The sequence below is a fragment of the Cervus elaphus genome, chromosome 9, assembly GCF_910594005.1.
Source record: "Cervus elaphus chromosome 9, mCerEla1.1, whole genome shotgun sequence".
Lineage (NCBI taxonomy): Eukaryota > Metazoa > Chordata > Mammalia > Artiodactyla > Cervidae > Cervus > Cervus elaphus.
In genome coordinates, this window is record NC_057823.1 from 10,066,227 (window position 1) to 10,085,239 (window position 19,013).

The following is a 19,013-nucleotide window of genomic DNA, read 5'->3' on the forward strand; positions in this document are numbered from 1 at the left end:
TCCTTCCTTCCAGAGCAGCCGACACCAGCCTTGGCCTTGTACAGCTACGAGTATGACTTGGGTCCCCTGGACACCGGGCACCTGGCCGCTGGCCATGAGTTGGTGGACTTGGATAAGGAAGCAGAGGACAGGTGAGAGCTGGATCTGCCCCCAGTCTCCCTCCACCGTGGAATCTGGCAGGAAGTGGGAGCTACTGATGGAGGTTTTGGGGGATGAGGTGGATAACCTGTTCTCCCTTGCCCTGCATCCACTCAACGCACATCAGAGAGCAGCCTGTATGTGTAGGGTGAGCTTAAGAAGCCCTCCCAAGGACTGGACTTCAGACCTGTCCCTGAGACCCACTCTCCCTTTTGAATAAGTTATTCATGACGCAAGGAATGTTTTTTCAAGAGGGGGCGCTATGAAGTCTTGCTGTGGGGTTGAAATTGTACAGTGCAGGAGACCCGGGTTCAATCCTTGAGTTGGGAAGACCCCCTGGAGAAGGGAATGGCAGCCCACTCCAGTATTCTTGCCTGGAGAATCCCATGGACAGAGGAGCCTGGCGGGCTACAGTCCATGGGGTCAAGAAGAATTGGACTCGACTAAGCAAAGCAACTAAGCACACACACCTAAAAAAAAAAAAAAAATGGTGGGGGTGGAATTTATAGCCAAGGAGCCCTTCCCTGGTAGCCCAGCAGGTAAAGAATCTGTCTGCAATGCAGGAGACCCTGGTTCGATTCCTGGGTCGAGAAGATCCCCTGGAGAAGGGATAGGCTATGCACTCCAGTATTCTTGGGCTTCCTTGGTGGCTCCGCTGATGAAGAATCCGCCTGCAATGTGGGAGACCTAGGTTTGATCCCCGTGTTGGGAAGATCCCCTGAAGGAGGGCATGGCAGCCCACTCTAGTATTCTTGCCAGGAAAATCCCAGAGCAGTCTGGTAGGCTACAGTCCGTGGGGTCGCAAAGAGTCCGACGCTACTGAGCAACTAAGCATAGTAGCATAGCCAAGGAGTGGGGAAGGGAGTCAGTGGATGGAAAATTACTGAGAGGAAACAATAGGGAGTGGAGGGGGGATATTCTAGCTAAAGAGACTGAACCTTATTCTTGCTGATGACAGGCCAGGTAGATTGAGAGATCATGAGAGATGGGGAGGGGCGGGGGAGGATGAAGAACCCAATCAGATATCAAGAGGGATCAATATGGAGGATATGGGGTTCTGGCTAAATTGACGTATTAGCCAGATTCTTGCTCCAGCTGGACAGTGTCAAGATGAACACGGAAGCCTGCAATTTGAGACCAAGGTGAAAAAGAGCTCAGAGGAGCCCAACTGGGGTTTGGTCAGGGAGAGAATCTTGTCCCCCTGAGGGAAGGATGGAGGAAAGGTCAGGAGACCAGAGAGCTCTGTGCGGGGAGGCTGGGAAGGGGCTTCCTGGAGGAGGCAAATCTTTTGGTTTGAGCCAGCTCAACTCAAATGGTTTAAACAGCAGGTTGATCTATCAGCTTAGGTAAGTGCCAGGTCCTGGAGGCTGGCTGCACTGGCAAGCCTCAGAGCCCTGCCTTCCTGGGTGGTAAGGGTCTCTCCACCCCATGCTGGTGGCAAAGGCTGGTTTATATCCCCACTCAGCAAACCAGTAGGAAAACTTTTCTACCAGCCCTCACCAAAGTCCTGGAGACTTAAGGGGGTACCATCTTGCACTAGGCACCGGGTTTAGTTCACACGTATGTAATTACTGGTAGAGCTGGGTTTAGGGTTACTGCCGCAGTATTTTTGTTTCATTTTCCCTTCTGTGCCCTCTTTTCTTCCCCCCTCCTCTTCACACACCCTCTCTCTCTTTTCTCCTTCCTAATCAAATTTCTTAAAAAAAATTTTTTTATTCATTTATATGGGTAATTGGGTTTTAGTTACAGCATGGGGGCTGTAAAGGAAACTGACATCAGTACAGCCTACCCTTCTCGCTCATATTTCACCACATTTACGTGTATTCAGTGGCCGTTGAGTCTGCAGTTCCCGCACATGTGAAAGTGAAAGTTGCTCAGTCACGTCCGACTCTTTGCCATCCCATGGACAGTCCATGGAATTCTCCAGGCCATAATACTGGAGTGGGTAGCCTTTCCCTTCTCCAGGGGATCTTCCCAACCCAGGGATCGAACCCAGGTCTCCTGCATTGCAGACGGATTCTTTACCAGCTGAGCCACAAGGGAAGCCCAAGAACACTGGAGTGGGTAGCCTACTCCTTCTCTGGAGGATTTTCCCGACCCAGGAATCAAACCAGGGTCTCCTGCATTGCAGGCAGATTCTTTACCAACTGAGCTATGAGGGAAACCCCTTTCAGCACTTGTAGCTTTTTGTAATCATGACTACAGTCAAGCTACTGGACAGCCCATCACCTCAAGGATCCCCCTAGCTGCTGTTTTATAGCCACACCCACCTTGCTTTCCCCCGAGCCATTCATCTGTCCTCCCACCTTATAATTTTGTCACTTCAGGGCTGCTTTGTAAACAGAATCATGGGGTACTTAACCTTTCGAGATTGGCTTTTTCTCACCTGATAGAGTGAGTGAGAAAAGTGAGCTACTGACACAACCCTATCTGTGGTTGGTGTCGGATCAGTAGTTCCTTCCTTTTCATAGCTGACTGAGTTCCACAAATACGTTCTCGATTTGAACGGTGGTCACATGCAAGCTACGCTCATTCTTAGCAAAAGTGAGCACCCCGTCCTGCCACTGTGCGGGGCCTGGCTGGACCATGTACCCCCACCTGTATTCCGGGGGGTGCTCCTGTCTTGGTGGGTGGAAGCAGCCGTCCTGAGTGCACTTGGAGGCCAATGCACAGGAACGGTCCGCAGCCCCTCCCCCAAGGCCTGGCCGCCCACCGGCGTCTTTCCTTCTCTCCTATCAGCCAGAGTGGCTTCTCCTCCTAAAACTCCAAGCTGGAAGACATGATCAGGCTGTGATTTCTACCTGCCGGAAGAGGGCCGGGAGACTCGACCGTCTAGGGGTTGGTAGACCCCACCCTAGGTGACCCCTGCTTCCAATTGAACCCGATAAGTGGACTGGCAGAGACCTGCCCTGATGGATGGTGGGCCTCCCGGGGGCCCAGCCCCCACCTCAACAGGGAGGACGGTCAGTGGGGTGGCTGGAGGCCCCTTCCCGCTCCTCCCCAGCTGCAGCTGGAACCCCAGGCGCCCCGCTCCGTGGCCCACAGGCTGGGTAGCTGGAGGAGCTTCCACAGCTTGATGCACTCTGCTCCCCAGAGAAGCGATGTCTCTGGGAAGGACTCATGGCCAAAGGCCTGTTTCTGAGGGGACACGACTCTGGCCAAGTCTCGGACACAATGTCGGCAACTTGGAAACAAAACAGGCCCCTCTTCTCCAAAATGCAGAAGTCCCAGCCTCCCTTTTGGCCACCCAAGCTGCTGAGCCCCAGGACCCGAACCCCAGATTGCCCCAGATCTGTCATAGTCCCTGCAGCCCCATCTAGCCTCAGGGGCCCCCTGAATGTTTGGTCTGGTGGCACCAGGCTCTGTGGGGAAGTTCTGGGCTCTAAGAAGATGCACTTTCATCTTCCTGCTTCTGGACCTCACCGCCCCTTGAACCCCTGCTCTCCCGGGGCCCGACCTGGAGGATTGTCACCCCCACTAACCTGGGAGGGTGTCCCAGCTCCGGACCAACCGAAGCTGTGTGCGCAGACCTGCCTCCGAGCTGCTCCTCCCCTGTGTTGGCCTGTCTTCTCCCTCCACGGTGGTATTTATTTCAGCCCACACAGCTCATCTCGGGACAGCACAGAGACCCTGATGGGGCAGCCCAGCCTGTGGGGCCCCGTCATGCAGCGCTGATCCCTGACCCCCACCAGCCTACAAGGTTACAGTTCCCTTGGCCAAGGCCCTGTGGCCCACTTGCCATGGAGGCCACTGGTGTAATAAAAGCTTGTTTCCTTCAAGTCCCTGGCAGGCTTGACCCTCCTGTGGGCTGGGGAGGCTGAGGGGCAGCTCCAAGGGCTGAAGCCGGCTCTCATCTGGCCCTTTGCTTCCATTCCTTCATCCACAGCCCAGCCTTTCCAAGGAGGATGGGGACGAGGCTTTGGAACACCTGAACCCCAAGATAATCATAAATTCAGTGCATTTGTACAGAATCATTCCAATATGGGGGCTTGGAACCTGCCTGTCAATACAGGAGACGTGGGTTCTGTCCTTGGGTCAGGAAGATCCCCTGGAGAAGGAAATGGCAACCCACTCCAGTGTTCTTGCCTGGGAAATCCCATGAAAAGAGAATCCTGGCGGGCTACAGTCCACGGGATGGCAAAGAGTGGCACATGACTGGGCGACTAAACAACAACAGCATAGCAACAGAGAGAGGTCTCAGGTACCCAACTTCCCCCAATGGTAGCATCTTGGGATACTCCAGTACGTCATCACACCAGGTTAGTGACATTGGCCTTACTCACACGGCCCCAGGCTCCCTCTTATGTGGGCGATCGTGTGTGTGTGTCCTGGGGCGGGGCAGTCTTCCCCAGACCCCACATGAGCTCAGTGGGGAGCCCAGAAGTGGTGCCCATGCCCCCTGCCTCTGGGCATGGCTTACTTACCCCACAGCTGATGCCTCAGGGGCTCCCGACACCGTGCTCTGTGCTGCCCATCCAGGTGGGGAGCAGCAGGGTATGTGTGTGTGTGTGTGTGTGTGTCTGGGGCTATAGTCACCCCTCTGCACGTGGTGTCCCCCAACTCGATTCAAACCAGCCTTCAAGTGGTTGGGGGTGGGGTTTGCAAAGCTGCAGCCCCCTGAACCTGGGTGCACACCCTAAATCCCCCTGTTGCCCCACCCACCGCTCCACAGGGGAGCTGACGGAAGAGGGGTCAGACCACAGGTGAGGAGCAGGAGGTGGTGTCTGGTAACCAGGATCACGGAGACTGAGCCCCGTGGCTCCCAAAGATGGGTTGCACCAGGCTTTGGGGGGCTGAGGGGGGAGGCTCAGAGCCATAAAGCCCATCCCCAAGCCAGGGCCTGGCTTCTGGGAATGAGAAGGACCGCCAACAGGGCTCCCAGCCACCTTGGCCCCCGGGGGTGTCGGGGGCCCAAGCCTCCTCCTGGGTGGGGTCCTATAGCAGGCCTTAAGGCAGCATCAGCCTCACCTCATCCCTACCTTGGACTCGGTCACAGTGGAACTGGTCAGACCCAGGAACCTACATTGAATCCCCATCTTTCCCTGGGCCTTCCGTAACTCAGTACCACAAACCAGGTGACTTCAAACAACAGAAGTTTATTCTCCGGCAGTTCTGGAGGCTAGAAGTCCGAGATTGAGGTGTAGGCAGCACTGGCTCCCTCCAGGGGCTCCGAGGGAGACTATCCCAGGCTGCTCCCCTGGCTGCTTGTAGTCACTGCCAGCAGTCTGCAGCTTGTGGCCACATCACCCCACCTCTGCCTCCGCTGTCAAGTGGCCTTCTTCCCGTGTGTCTCTGCATCCTCCTCTTGTAAGGACACCAGTCACATCGGATTTAGGGCCCACCCTGTACTCCAGTGTGACCTCATTCTAGCTAATCACACCTGCCAAGGCCCTGTTTCCAAATAAGCTCACCTTGGGAGGTTCCCAACGGGTGTGAATCTGGAGGGGACTCTATTCAACCCAGAACGACTCCCTTCCTGTTCATCCAGCCTGTGACGGGCCTGTCACACGAGCGAGGAGGACCGGGTCCCCGTCGCCTGGCTGCCCCGCTCCCTGGAGGCCGTGGTGGTGCCAGGTGCCCGGCGGAGCAAGCCCTCCTGCACCTTGCTCCTGAACTCGGCAGACACGAAATAATAGATGAAGGGGTCCACACAGCTGTTGAGGGTGCTGAGCGCCAGGCTGGGCACGTAGGCGGCGTACAGGTCCCCCCAGGCGTCAGGGCCGGGGTTTGAGAAGTGCAGCAGCAGCAGCACGTTGCTGGGCGCGAAGAGGGCCACGGCGGAGGCCAGCACCAGCGCGGTCAGCCGCAGCGCGTGGCCGTAGCGCTGGCCCCCAGCCGCCAGCGTGCGTAGAGTGGCCCCGTAGCTCAGCACCATGGCCAGCAGCGGCAGGAAGCAGCCGAACCCCGCCAGGCAGATGAAGGCGGGCCGCCAGTAGGAGGCCTGGGCGCCGGTGGGCAGCACGTCGTGGCACAGCACGTGGTCAGAGCGTGCCAGCCGGAAGGTCTGCTGCTGCAGCGCCAGGGGCATCGCCAGGGCAGCTGCCGCCAGCCAGGCCGTGACGCAGAGCCCGCCGGCCAGGCGCTGGCCTCGCAGGGTGCGGGCCCGCAGTGGGTGCACTACGGCCAGGTAGCGGTCCAGGCTGACAGCGGCCAGCAGCAACAGGGAGCCATACAGGTGGCCGTAGAGCGCGGCTGTGTCCAGGCGGCAGGCGGCCTCGCCGAAGGGCCAGCGCTGGCCCCGCAGGTGGTAGGCGATCCGTGGCGGCAGCGCCAGTGCCAGCAGCAGGTCAGCGGCCGCCAGGTTCATCAGCATCATGGTGGAGGGCAGTCGGGGCACCTGCGTGGCCAGCACCCACAGCGCCAGGCTGTTGGCGGGCAGCCCCACTGCCAGGGCCAGCCCGTAGAGTGCAGGCACCAGCCTCGTGGGCACCCAGCCCAGCAGCAGGGCCCGAGAGTTGGCAGGGAGCTCCAGAGTGTTGCTGTCATTGGCACAGGGCTGGCCGGGGAAGCCGCGGGGGTGGGGCCTCGGTGTGCTGTCTGGGGGGAGAGAGATCCAGAGGGAAGGGGATAGAAGCATCACCACCCCCACACCCTACCCACCGACCCCTCATCTGGTTCCCCGACTGGATGGGGCTACCTCCTGAGAAACTAGAGGGGCCCCAGTTCTCAGGAGCCCCCAGGACAGAGCTGGACACGGACACCCCCAGACCCTGTGGACTCCAGGCTGGGCTGGAAGACCCCCCCCCAACCCCAGTTCGCTGTCTTTCCTTTGTTGGCTCTGGGCGACCTCCCTCTCAGCCCCAAGGCAGGGCCCAAGGTCACTCACCATCGCCTTCTGCTGCGCTCCCCACCTCCTCATAGCCGATGGGGGTCTGGGTGTCACCCAGGCTGAACCCTAGGGCCAGAGGCCACAGCAGCAAGAATACCCACATGTTGGCGAGGCTGGGTGCTTGCTGCTCTGGGCTGTGGCCGGCTGACCTCGGGCTTCCTGCCTGGCTGGACCCCCACCCCCAACTTCCTGCGTGCCCGCGGAGGAGTTAACAGGGCCGTGTGAGATAAGCCAGCCCCTGTCCTCACGAGTGGGTGGGTGGCCCCAGGCCTGGCCTAAGGAGATCGGGCAGCTGGGGTCACTGGGCTGTAGGGGAGGAGGAGGGGGTGTCAGGCGGCAGCCCCCACCTCCAGCCCCGGCCCAGCCTAGGAAGCCCCCGGGGGCCAAGTGGCCACTTCTTGCTGGCCGGTCACATCTTGGTTCCAGCCCTCTGGAACCACATCCCGCCCCCCTCTTGGAACCAGCCCTCTGCATCACATCCCCCCCACCCCCAGTCTTGGCCCCTCCCGAAGCCCTCTCCTCCCAAATCCCCACCCCCAGCTCTGGCAGGCAGGACACCAGGTCAGAGGTCAGAAGAGGGGAGCGAACCCCCCATAAATGCCCCTGGCCCTCTGTGGGGGCTGCCTGACTTCACGCTGCTTAACCCAGCACAGGCCCCCAGGCAGATGCAGAGGAAGATGCAGAGAGAAGGCATGGTGAGCCTGGGGTCTGCTGAGGGTAACTATGGAGGAGGTTTTGGTCTTCAGCCAGAGCCCCCAGTGCTGACCATGTACTGTCCTGGGGGTCTTAGGGGAGCCCAGCAGCAGCTTTGTCTGGGAGGGGCCTGCTTCCTCTTCTCAAAGCCCCTTCTTCTCCTGTCCTGGACCCACCCTCCACCTGGGGCTACAGCCGGGCCTGAGCTGGAGGAGGGGGCCAGCTAGCCCGGACAGCACCCCGAGCCCCCTTCCCTTCGGGCCTTCACCCCAGACACCTCTCCATGTCCCACCCAGAGGGCAGGGTACTCCTCTCTACTGAATAAGATCCCCCCTCCAGACCTCAGAAGGGGCTATGCCATCCTACCCTGGGGCCGACCCGCCCTCAGGGTTCTTGGTCTCCGTGTGGTCAGGGCTGGGCCACAGTGGTGGGGGCAAGGTCGGGGAGCAGGGGGATCCTGAGGGAACCGGGGGCCGAGGGAAGAAGAAATGAACTCGGGGTTGGAGCGGGGATTGGATGAGACGGTGTCCTGGGATGGCGAGCCCTAATCTAGCCACACAGCTGGGGACATGGGGACCAGCCAGGAAATGACCAAGCAGTCCATGATAGAGTCAGTGCAGCTGGAGGCTGAGATGCCGAGGTCCTTGCCCCCAGCCCCAGGGTTGGAGGGGCGGACACTGAGGCCTGGGGAGCTTCAGCAGGAGCAGGGGTCACAGCCAGGAGCCTCGCCCTCATTTCTGAGCAGTTTCCTCCAACGCCAGTGACACATTCAGCCCCATGCCTGCGTCTCACAGCACACATGATGGGGATACTCTCACGGCACAGGAAAATGGGGGCGGGGACCCCCTGCCGCCCCTCCAGGAGCGAGCAGGAAGCCTGCTCAGGGGAAGCTGGGGGAGGCCAGGGCGGCTCTTCCCCGCCCTGAGGAGGGTGGTTTGACTCAGGAGTTCCGTGTCTAGAAATTTATGGCAGATACACACGCTCAGGAAGACGTTTATACCAGGAAATTTCCGGCAGCGGGGGCGAGTGTAGGAGGTGCCCATAAATAACTGCCCCTCCACTCACTAGTCACCATGGAAACGGCCCTGGACCACAGAAGAGGGCCCCCAGACACAGCACGTGATGGTTCAGGGCGGCTGTCCCAGGGAGACGAGCCACATGGAGGCACCTCCTGGGGGGTGCTGGGGGGCAGCTGCCTTCAGAGAGAGAGACTTGGATGCCTACTTTTCTCCATGTGCTTTTTCGTGCTGCTGGAACTTTCTGCACTGTGCATCACTTTCCATAAAAGCTTAAATTTTTATGCTTAAAAATAGGCATAATAGTAGCTGTAAAAGGAAGGAAATTCTGACACAGGCTACAACATGGACTTCAGAGACACTGTGCTGAGTGAAGTAAGCCAGTCGCGAGAGGACAAATACTGTATGTTGTTCAGTCACTCAGTCATGTTTGACTCTCTGTGATCCCATGGACTGCAGGTCGCCAGGCTTCCCTGTCCTTCATTATCTCCCAGAGTTTGCTCAAACTCATGTTGAGTTGATGACGTCATCCAACCATCTCATCCTCTGTGGACCCCTTCTCCTGCCCTCAAATCTCTCCCAGCATCAGGGTCTATTCCAGTGAGTCGGCTCTTCACATCAGGCAGCCAAAGTATGCGTGCAAGTGCACCAAGTCACTTCAATCGTGTCTGATTCTTTGTGACCCCATGGACTGTAGCCCACCAGGCTCCCCTCCGTCCATGGGATTTCCCAGGCAAGAATACTAGAGTGAGTTACCAAGCCCTTCAGGGTGTGAGGATTCCCAGGCGCACGCCCTGTGGTCAGGTCAGCTCCCCTGGCAGCAAGAGGTCACCCCAAGATTTGCTCACAGGAAATGACTGACTGAACCTCACAGCTTTAGGTCAGTATTTAACTTTAATGTGCAAATAAATAGAAAAGGAAAACTACATTCAAAACAGCTGCAAAGGAAGTACAAGCCCCAGAACAGAAATTTCTTCAGAAACGGAAGAGATGCTCCGTAGAAGCATGCAGGGTGGGGGCTCGGTGGGGTCTGGCCTGCACCCCAGGCCTGGGCGCAGCCACAGGTGGGGGGCTGCGGGCTCCTGAGGAGGACGGCTGCTGGGAGGGTCTGGGTCAGGAATTCTGGTGGGTGTCCTTCTTATAAAACAAGGATGCGTACAAAGTGCGTGAATTACACTTGAGAAAACATGGGCGAGGAGACACCCGGGCGGGGTTGGTTGGCCTGGAAATTGCCCAGGCCTGGAGTCTAAGGCTTGGCAAACCTAGAGTCCCCAGGTAACTCCTAGAATTTCCGGAACCTTGGGTCTGGCACAGCTCAGCTGCAGGAAGGCGAGCACTGCGGCTGGAGGCGGCGGCTGCTCGGCGGTGCCACCGGGCTGGCGTGTCGGGGGAGCCCGCCTGTGTCTGATGGGGCCAGGGGCCTGGCCAGAGCGTCTCATGGTTCAAAGGGCTGCTCCCTGGCCCCAACTACTTGGCATTCTTGGCACAGAAACCCCTCCGCCCCTCACACTCGTGCCCACTCTGGGGTGGTGGCCGCAGGAACGGAGGCGCTGGGGTGGGTATGCGGAATTCCACAAGGAGGGCAGTCACCCCCAGAGAAGCTGTGGCACTTGGCCGTTGTAGAAGTTACAACACTATGAGCATAGAGGAATAAATAGGCGTGTGCATATATATACTTCTAGAATGTCCATCTTAGGTACACAACTGCACCCCGGGGCCCTCCCAGGGAGGGGGCACTCGAGTCAGCGGATGCGTCAGGAGGGCCCCCTCCCCTTAGGGCACAGAGTCCAGCTGTTGGACCAACACAGGGTTTGAGCCTCTTTTTCCCACAGCAGGGTCTTCTGGGCAGTCCTAGTGCCGCCCACCCAACTCCACATCTGGACATCCAAGTGGGACCCCAAGAGTTGGGCTGAGAGGGCTTGTCTCATTTTCAAAGTGGTGGAGGACCCCCAGCGCCGGCTGGGCCAAGCCAATGCCCAAACCGCCGGATGCAGGTGTCCAGCTTGGGGAATGTTTCTAGCAGCTCTCAGAGCCCCTCGGGAAGGACATGCTTTTCAAGCAAGTCCACCTAGGCCCGATTCCTCAGGAGCCCAGGGGTTCTCAAAGGCTGCTCCCTCCCAACGTGAGGCCTGGCGCGGCTCTTCGCTGACTCTCACCACGTGCAGGGGAGGCCTGCGGCCCCAGGCCTGGGGGTTTGGCACGCGTGGCAGCAGCGGCCCCGCAGACGTGTGAGTGTGCTCACTTGTGCCTGGGCCAGTGCACTCATCCTCCCCGCGCCCGCCCGCGGGGACCAAACCCCCAGAGTTTAAGTGCGAGGGGTGTCAGGTTTGGCACAGGACGGGCCCAAAGGGGAGTGGGGAAGCCAAGAGGGATGAAGCGTGGGGCTGAGAGCCGCCACCGCCCGCCCTCCTCCGGAGCTCAGCCCGTAGCAGCAAGGCCGGGGGACGCTCTGCGCCCCTCACGTTGTTGATGAAGACGCCCGAGGGACGCGCAGGCCGAGGAAGCACGCGCACCATGCCGTGCGCCGTGGAGGTGCCCGCGCGGGGGTGTCAGGGGGAGGCGGGGCGGCGGCTGTACTGCACGCGGTAGCGGTTCACGGGCAGGCCGTGCACATGCACCGTCTCGCAGAGCGTCTTGCAGGGCACCATGTCCTCGTCCTCCTCACCCATCAGCCAGTCCTGCACCAGGCTGGCCGCCTCCACCGTCACGTTGTCCTCCAGCCAGCGGCTGTGCCACTCCTCAAAGTGCTGATGGTGGCGCAGAAGGACCAGGGGCTGCACCTGCCGGGGCGGGGGGGGTAGTGGTGAGCACGGCCAGGCGCCCCAGAGCCGCGGCTGGACCCCAGGGCCCACACACCCCAGAAGGCCGCGGATCAGATCCCAGGGCCCACACACCCGAGCCACGGCTGGGTCCCAGGGCCCACACACCCCAGAAGGCCGCGGCTAGATCCCAGGGCCCACACGCCCCAGAGCCACGGCTGGACCCCAGGCCCACACCCCGCAGAGCCGCGGCTGGACCCCAGGGCCCACATGCCCCAGAGCCACGGCTGGATCCCAGGGCCCACACGCCCCAGAAGGCCGCGGCTGGATCCCAGGGCCCACACGCCCCAGAAGGCCGCGGCTGGATCCCAGGGCCCACACGCCCCAGAAGGCCGCGGCTGGATCCCAGGGCCCACACGCCCCAGAAGGCCGCGGCTGGATCCCAGGGCCCACACGCCCCAGGCGGCCGCGGCTGGATCCCAGGGCCCACACACCCCAGAGCCACGGCTGGATCCCAGGGCCCACACACCCCAGAGCCGCGGCTGGACCCCAGGGCCCACACCCCCCAGAAGGCCGCGGATCAGATCCCAGGGTCCCACACACCCCAGAAGGCCGTGGATCAGATCTCAGGGCCCACACACCCCAGAAGGCCATGGATCAGATCTCAGGGGCCCACATACCCCAGAGTGCCATGGAGTGCATCTTGGGGGCCCAGGCACCCCAAAAGGCCATGGGCTGGACCTCAGGGGCCCAGACACCCCCAAACAGCTGTGAGCTGGAGCCCAGGCTCCCAAGGCTCGGGCAGGGAAGGGCACCTGCTTGGCCCGGCACAGCGTCCCTCGGCGGTACATGTAGTCCTCGGAGTTCACGATGAACAGCATCTTGTGGGTGCTGAGCCTGAAGCGGCAGTCCACGTCGCAGGCGCTCTCCACCCCGACCAGCCGCCTCCAGGAACTCTTGGCCTCGCCGCGGAGCGCACGCACCTGCTCACACTGCCACCGGCGGAACTTCTTGAGGTTCCTGGGGGCGAAAGGCGGATCCGCAGGCTAGGAGGTCCCCACAGCCCAGACACTGGGAGGACGCCTGACCTCCCAGGGTTGGAGAAATGCAAACCGAGGCAACGGCAACCACCGCCCGACCCCTTGGATCCCGTGTTAACTCACACCCAGGCCCGCCGGGCGCTGGAGACAATGGGAGAGGCTCCCCGGGGCCCCGGGCCCTCTCACCTCTGCAGGAACACGGGCTTCAGGAGGAAGCCCTCGGTGGGTGAGCTGGAGGCGCCCTCAGCTCCCACATATTGCTCCACGTACCGAGCCAGGTGCTGGGGGGACAGAGGGAGAGACGGCCCATGGCATCAGCGGCTCCCGGGGCCTTCATCTGCATCCCTCCCGAAGCTCCAGGCGGACCTGGATGTGTGCTTGAGACCAGCAGATGGCAGCGCCCAGGGCTCAGCTGGGGTGGGACATGTACACCCAGGCCGCAATTCAGATGGCTCACGGAGCCTCACGCTTAAAAGTGGGTAAGTCCCTGCTGTGTTATGCTTCACTCTATCTGCCATGTGGTAAGTTCACATGGGGAATGGGAGGCCCCCGACAGAGAGTGAGTGGGGTCCGGGGGATGGGTGGACGGGAAGGGACACCCGGACACAAGCAGCAGGAAGGAAGCGGGAGAGACAGGGAGGAGTTGGGGGTGAGTAGAGGGCAGGGCTCACAGGGGCCACCAGGTCCAGAATGCGCATGGCCTGCAGCGTCCAAGGGACCCTTCATCTGCTCACCACCCTGTTAAAGCAGGAGGCTCTTCCAGACTCAAGCTTAACGCACGCACATTTGTCAGAAACTTCTGGAAGAGACAGAGTGTGCAGGCCCCCACCCTCACGTGTTATGGAAAGTGTGTCCTGTGAAGGACGCTGTGAGGGGCGCCCTGGTGGCTGTGGTGGGCGGCGTCCCCAGCTCTGTGAAGGCAGCTGGAGGCTTCCAGGCCCTGTTTCCTGGCTCAAGGGCACCAAGGGGAAGGTGCAGTCAGTGTGGGCCAGGAGAGTTTTCTCCTGTGATGTGGGACACCCAGAGCTCTGAACTTCGGGCACCAGGCGCGCAGCAGTCACATACCACGGGGCCTGAGTGACTGGCTGGCCACGGTACCACGGAGATGGGCTGGCACCAGCAGGAGGTGGGAGGAGCCAGGGTAGAGGCCAGACTGGCTCCCACGTGGCCGCCTGCCCTGGGACATAGCCCTGGTCTCTGAGGGAACACCCAGAGAGCCCACCTCCTCTTGGGGCTCCACGGCCAGTGTTCAGCCAGCACAGAGGCACCCTGGTGGATGTCCTGTGGCCTGTGCGTGGCCGGCAGGAGCCACACGGCGGATGCTGCCCGTGGCTGCCCCTGGTCCCCGAGGCGCGCGCGGCTCGGAGTGCAGGGCTGCGGTCCCCACCTGGACCTCCACGGGGTCCTCCGTCTGGGCTTCCTCGGTGTCCAGGAGCTCGATGGTCATGATCACTTGCCCTTTGCGCTGGAGGAACATCACCTGGGGGAGGGCAGGGGACAAACAGCCTGAAGCTGCGAGAACAGCCCAGGCTGGCACAGGATGAGGGCACAAGGTCATCAATGCCTCCCGCTCCCCTGCCTCCAAGCCTCATCCTTTCTTGAGGGACCACTGCTGGGTGCCCACCTCACCTGGGGTGGGCGCCCCCCCTCCCCTGGCCGGCCGCTCACCTTGAAGCAGTTCTCGTCGGCCATGCACCGCTCGGCCTTCCACTGGTAGCTGGTCTCCCGGGCGGCACGGACGCAGCGGGAGGACAGGTTCCCACCAGCGGCGCCCCGCTTCTTCTCGTTCAGGTAGAGCTCCACCACCTTCAGACAGACGTCGTCGCTCACGAGGTGGTGCAGCTGTGGGCACAAGGGCTGGTTGGTGCTGGGCGCGAGCCCCCCAGGAGCGGGGAGCCACAGCCCCTGCCTCACTCAGAGGGGTCGTGGCCAAGTCCACGTGGGAGGGGGCGAAGGTCAGCATCCAACAGGCTGTGCAGGGCAGCCTCCACGCCGGGTGCGCACCAGACCAAACCAGCCCAGACCACACAAACCAGCCCAGACTGGAGCAAACTAAGTCAAAGCAGACCAGACCACAGCAGACCAGCAAACTCTGCCCGGGTATGAGAAATGTACAGAAAAAACGTGCCCAAAGGGGCGTGGTAATCACTGAAAATCGCTGTGATGGCAAAAGATCATCCTTCCCCAACATTCAGTTACAGGGCTTCCCTGGTGGCTCAGTGCTAAAGAAGCTGTCTGCCAATGCAGGAGACGCAGGTTTGATCCCTGGGTTGGTAAGATCCCCTGGAGAAGGAAATGGCAACCCACTCCAGTATTCTTGTCTGGGAAATCCCATGGACAGAGGAGCCTGGTGGCTACAGTCCACGGGGTCACAAAGAGTCGGACACGACTTAGTGACTAAACAGCAACAATGTTCAGTTACAAGCGTAATTTAATTCCTTTAACACCTATAAACATACTTAAAACCTTGAGTTTATGATGAGACAAGTACTGGAAACAGCTGAGGATGCAGGGTCAAACGGAGCAGAGTTGTCTCTGTGCAGTAAGTTGCAGCCCAAACAGGCCGGAAAGATGTATTAATACATCTTTCGCTGCTCAAATGCTACTGACTAGAAAAGTTTCAGTATCACTTACATAGCAAATTGCCAGCCACAGGTGTTAGTTTCTGCAAAAATCCCCCTGTCAATAACGAGTTAAAAATGTTTCTACTGACTGCATCTGAGTGGCAGAGGAATGACATGATTCTTTCCTCACTTCTTTCCCACTTTACAATGAACAGCGTCACTTGACAACCAGGAAACCAAAGTCAAGTTAAACAACCTGAGTGTTCACCAAGCAGGACCCACAGTCCAGGACCACACTGGACTCGCCTGGGGCTCTGCTGTTTATTATGCGACCAATCTCCTCTTGCTGATGTTCAGCTGTGGGCGATGCTGAGGCACATCACGGCCAGTCCCCTCAGAAGTGAGCTAAGGCTCTTTACAAGTTGCTAAACTCCCCTCACGAAAGGTTTGTCAACAGGAGCGCTGACATCTCCTCGCACACACACATGTCCACAGCAGCACTGGTCATCACTGCCAAGAGGCAGACGCAACCCAAGCGTCCATCAATGGATGAGTGGAAGCATCCAACAGAATGCAGTCCATCCACACAATGTAATGCCATTTGGGCATAAAAAAGAGTAACGTTTTGGGACTTCCCTGGTGGTCCAGGGTTAACAATCTGCCTTGCAATGCAGGGGACGTGGGTTTGACCCCTTGCCGGGGAACTAAGATCACACATGCCTCAGAGCAGCTCAGCCCAGGCTCCACAACTAGAGAGTCCAGGAGACTCAGTGAAGAGCCTGTGTACCACAACTAAGACCCGATGCAGCCAAATTAATAAATATGCAAAAAAAGTACTGCCACATGCTACAATGTGTATGAACCTTGAAAACACAATGCTGAGTGAAAGAAGCTAGACGCCAAAGGCCACGATGTTGCACGAGTCCGTGTATACGAAATGTGCAAACAGGCATGTGCAGAGAGACAGAAAAGGGCTTGGAGAGGAAGGATGGGGAGTGACTGCCGGTGGTGACGGGGTTTCCTCGGGGGATGACGGGAATGTTCTAGAGCTAGGCAGATAACAACTGCACATTATAAATGTACTAAGTTCCATTGAAAGATTCAGTTAAGAATGGTGGATTCTACATTACACGAATTCCACCTTAACAGAGAATGAAGAAAAGTTGCCAACCATGGGGCCAACCGCAGCACAGGAGTGAAGGGCCCGGCGGGGCGGCCCGCCCGCTCACCTGCCGGGCGATGCTCTGTACCAGCTTGTCCATGGTGAAGCCCACGTAGGCGTGGATGGTGAACATCTCGCGCAGCGTGTCCTCGTACTGCGTGGGGTCGATGCTGCCCTCCAGCAGGCTCCGCACCATGTCCAGGAAGGCCGGGTAGTACTCCTCCAGCTCCACTTCACCTGCGGGCAGCACCCGGTCACTGCGGGTCTGGCTCACACACACTGCCCACCTCCCGGCCCAGGCTTCCTCAGGGCAGCCATCTCCCCTCCCGGCACCCAGCGGGCGGGCCCTGGGGCTCACTCGGCTGCTTCAGCCGCAGCTCCATGGCGGGGTCGTTGCCCTTCTCACGGCGGCCCTCGCATAGCAGCTTCTCCCGCTCCTTCTCCGTGCGGTACTCCAGAAGCTGCTTCTGCGCCTGGCGGTAGATTTTCAACAGCCTGGAGCACAGCGTCTGATGGAGGCGCAGGAAGAAGTACCAGTTGTTGTTGGCAAAGAAGAGGCTGTAGACGTCGTCCAGGGGCTTGTGCTGCGGCGGCTGCGGCTCTGGGGCCGGCACCTCGCCTGCGGCCCCCTTCTCCTCTGGGGGACTGCTCTGCGGCCCGGGCGCCGGCTTCTTTCGGTCGCCGCCAGGGTCTGCAGCCTGCCCCGGGGGGCTGGCCCGGCCCTCGTCGGCGGAGTCCTCGGATGCGCCCAGGTCCAGCTGCTGGGAGAAGAAGAGGCTGGGCACGAACTGGTGCACCAGTTGGTGGATGGTGCCCTGGTCCTCCTTCTGGATGGCTGGCTGCCGCTTCACGTAGTAGCTGATGAGGGCGGCTGCGTCCTCCAGGATCTGCCTGTCCTCGTACACGAAGATGAGGTGCGGCTCGCTGGAGGGGGCGCTGCGGCCCTCCGAGTGCTGCTCCTGGTGCTGGGGAGACAGAGCGGCCATTGGACAGGAAACCTGCGTGGAGACCCCCCAGTCGGGGGCCAAACAGAGGCTACATTCCCACCACATAGGCCTCCAACAGTGCCGAGACCAGGAGGATGAGGGCAGCACCATCTGATCATTCAGTTCCAGCTGCCCCAGGCTGCCCGGGGGATGAGGAAGCCTCAGCGCAGCACAGGCCTCTGCCGCCATCATTCACTCACACTCAGCCAGGCCCTGGAAGACCTGCGACTGCTCCCACTCCAGTTCCTGCCCCTCCAGCCTTGCCCGCCTGGCTGACACCACCCTCACGTCTCCCGCCGCTGTCCACTCCCCACCTGCCACGAGCCCTCCACGGGACTCCCATTACCAGGCGCCAGCACAGGCCACCCACCTGCTCGTTCCCGTCTACCAGCCCACTCTACAACCCCCACACCGAGTCTAGAGCCACACAGGAGCGCCATCAGCCCGAGCTGCCCCACTTTCTCTGCCCCAGGCCTTCGCACACGACTCAGGAGAGGACCCTGGCCCTGGCACACCACCCCACACTCCTCTGATGCTGTGGGGGCGCTCAGCTTGTCCTGCTGTGCACGAGACCTTCACACGCGCCTTGGCTCTTTCTCCCTGGAAAACCTCATCCTTGGGCTTATTCTTCCCTGCTACCTTTATCCAGTCAACAACTCTCCTTCCAGCAAACCCGAACACAATCTCAGTACTATGCAGCGGTGCATAAGCTGCCCCACATCGTACCCTCTTCCTGGTGACGCTGGTCCCCTGCATGAGACAACAGGGGCAGGCACACCAGGTTCTGGGAAGAAGCGAGCATGGACGCTGTCCCTGTGAGCGGGGTGCCAAGGGCAGGCCTGGCCCTCCGTGGTGCTCTCAACAGTGGCCCTGAGGGGTTACCCAGATGCCCTTGGAACGAGGGCCCGAAGGGAAATAGGGGCAGGGCCTCTTAGGCTGCCGCCTGGCCAGGGACTTCACTTTCTGGGACGGGCAACTCATGTGCTCCCATATCAACTGTGAAATCTGCAGCACCCAGAGACCTCCCGCCCTCCTCACTGGCGGGAAGGGTGGAGTCTGAGTGGGTCCCGGCAGGCAGAGGTGGGTACGGGCGCTGCAGCTCAGCCCTGCTCCCAGCTCTTCAGTGTGACCTTTATCCGGCTGCTTCCAAGGCCCCACCTTGATATGTCATAAATGCCCTTCAAAATCTTCTGGCCAAGTTCTGGAGCTCGTAACACAGACTGGCCTCTGCGAGCCATGTGACAGGAGAAGGGTCTTACTGCCCCAAGCACGAAGGAACCGCACACGCAGTGCTCTCCAGGCCCGGCCCTTCTCCCTCAGACCCCAGGGAAGGCCCCGCGGGACTCTGCTGATGGCAGCGGGGCGGGAGGGGCTGCGCCACCCGTTCTGGGGGGGAGGGTGGAGTCTCAGGCCTCAAGGATCTGCAGCCTGAAGTGCAGAGGCCAGGTCACAGGGTGGACCCTGGGGCTGGGCAGTGGGCGCCGAGCGCGGCAGGGAGGCAGGAGGGAAGGTAGTCTGGGGCCAGCACCCTCGGTGGGCTCCACGGCCGTGTGGAGGAACACGAGCTCTGGGCAGGATGAGCCTCCCAGCGGGGCCTTGAGAGCCTGGAGGTGAGACCCCCGCCGCTCGCTGCTCAGGATCATGTGCGGGAGAGAGGGGAGGAAGTGGCTTGGCCAGGGGCACTCGGTCAGGGACTCCGCTCCCTGACCTGGGCTCCGGCACCGAGCAGCGGCCCCTCCTTCCCCAACAGCCAACGCCCAGCGGGCCACCCCTGCCAGGATTCCTGCCTAGGGCTCCCGCTAGGAACTCTCCCCACAGGCACTGTT

General features: G+C 60.3%; 3 protein-coding genes across 5 annotated transcripts in view; 1 reads left to right on the plus strand and 2 right to left on the minus strand.

Annotated features, from left to right (window-relative positions):
• Positions 1-3,917, plus strand: part of CPAMD8 (C3 and PZP like alpha-2-macroglobulin domain containing 8) — a 99,906-nt gene extending 95,989 nt beyond the window's left edge. For 2 of the 3 annotated variants that reach the window (XM_043911078.1, XM_043911077.1), the window contains 2 exons: positions 14-131; positions 2,878-3,917. In XM_043911078.1, the coding sequence (XP_043767013.1) occupies positions 14-131; positions 2,878-2,899 (140 nt within the window). In that variant the 3' untranslated portion in view covers positions 2,900-3,917. The remainder of the gene's footprint in view (positions 1-13; positions 132-2,877) is intronic. The other variant, XR_006342590.1, reaches the window with a different exon arrangement.
• A 1,301-nt stretch (positions 3,918-5,218) lies between these two features.
• Positions 5,219-7,446, minus strand: F2RL3 (F2R like thrombin or trypsin receptor 3). Its single transcript, XM_043913878.1, has 2 exons — positions 6,965-7,446; positions 5,219-6,675 (listed from the first exon to the last, which is right to left on the minus strand). The coding sequence occupies exons 1-2, from the start codon at positions 7,068-7,070 to the stop codon at positions 5,642-5,644; spliced, it is 1,140 nt and encodes a 379-aa protein (XP_043769813.1). The 5' UTR covers positions 7,071-7,446; the 3' UTR covers positions 5,219-5,641.
• Positions 7,447-9,551: 2,105 nt separating this feature from the next.
• The window catches only part of SIN3B (SIN3 transcription regulator family member B), a 45,569-nt gene continuing 36,107 nt past the window's right edge, over positions 9,552-19,013 (minus strand). The window contains exons 13-19 of the mRNA XM_043911079.1: positions 16,560-17,166; positions 16,269-16,438; positions 14,144-14,317; positions 13,863-13,955; positions 12,662-12,756; positions 12,251-12,455; positions 9,552-11,456 (exon numbers count right to left, since the gene is read on the minus strand). Coding sequence (XP_043767014.1) covers positions 11,226-11,456; positions 12,251-12,455; positions 12,662-12,756; positions 13,863-13,955; positions 14,144-14,317; positions 16,269-16,438; positions 16,560-17,166 — 1,575 coding nt within the window. The 3' untranslated portion in view covers positions 9,552-11,225. The remainder of the gene's footprint in view (positions 11,457-12,250; positions 12,456-12,661; positions 12,757-13,862; positions 13,956-14,143; positions 14,318-16,268; positions 16,439-16,559; positions 17,167-19,013) is intronic.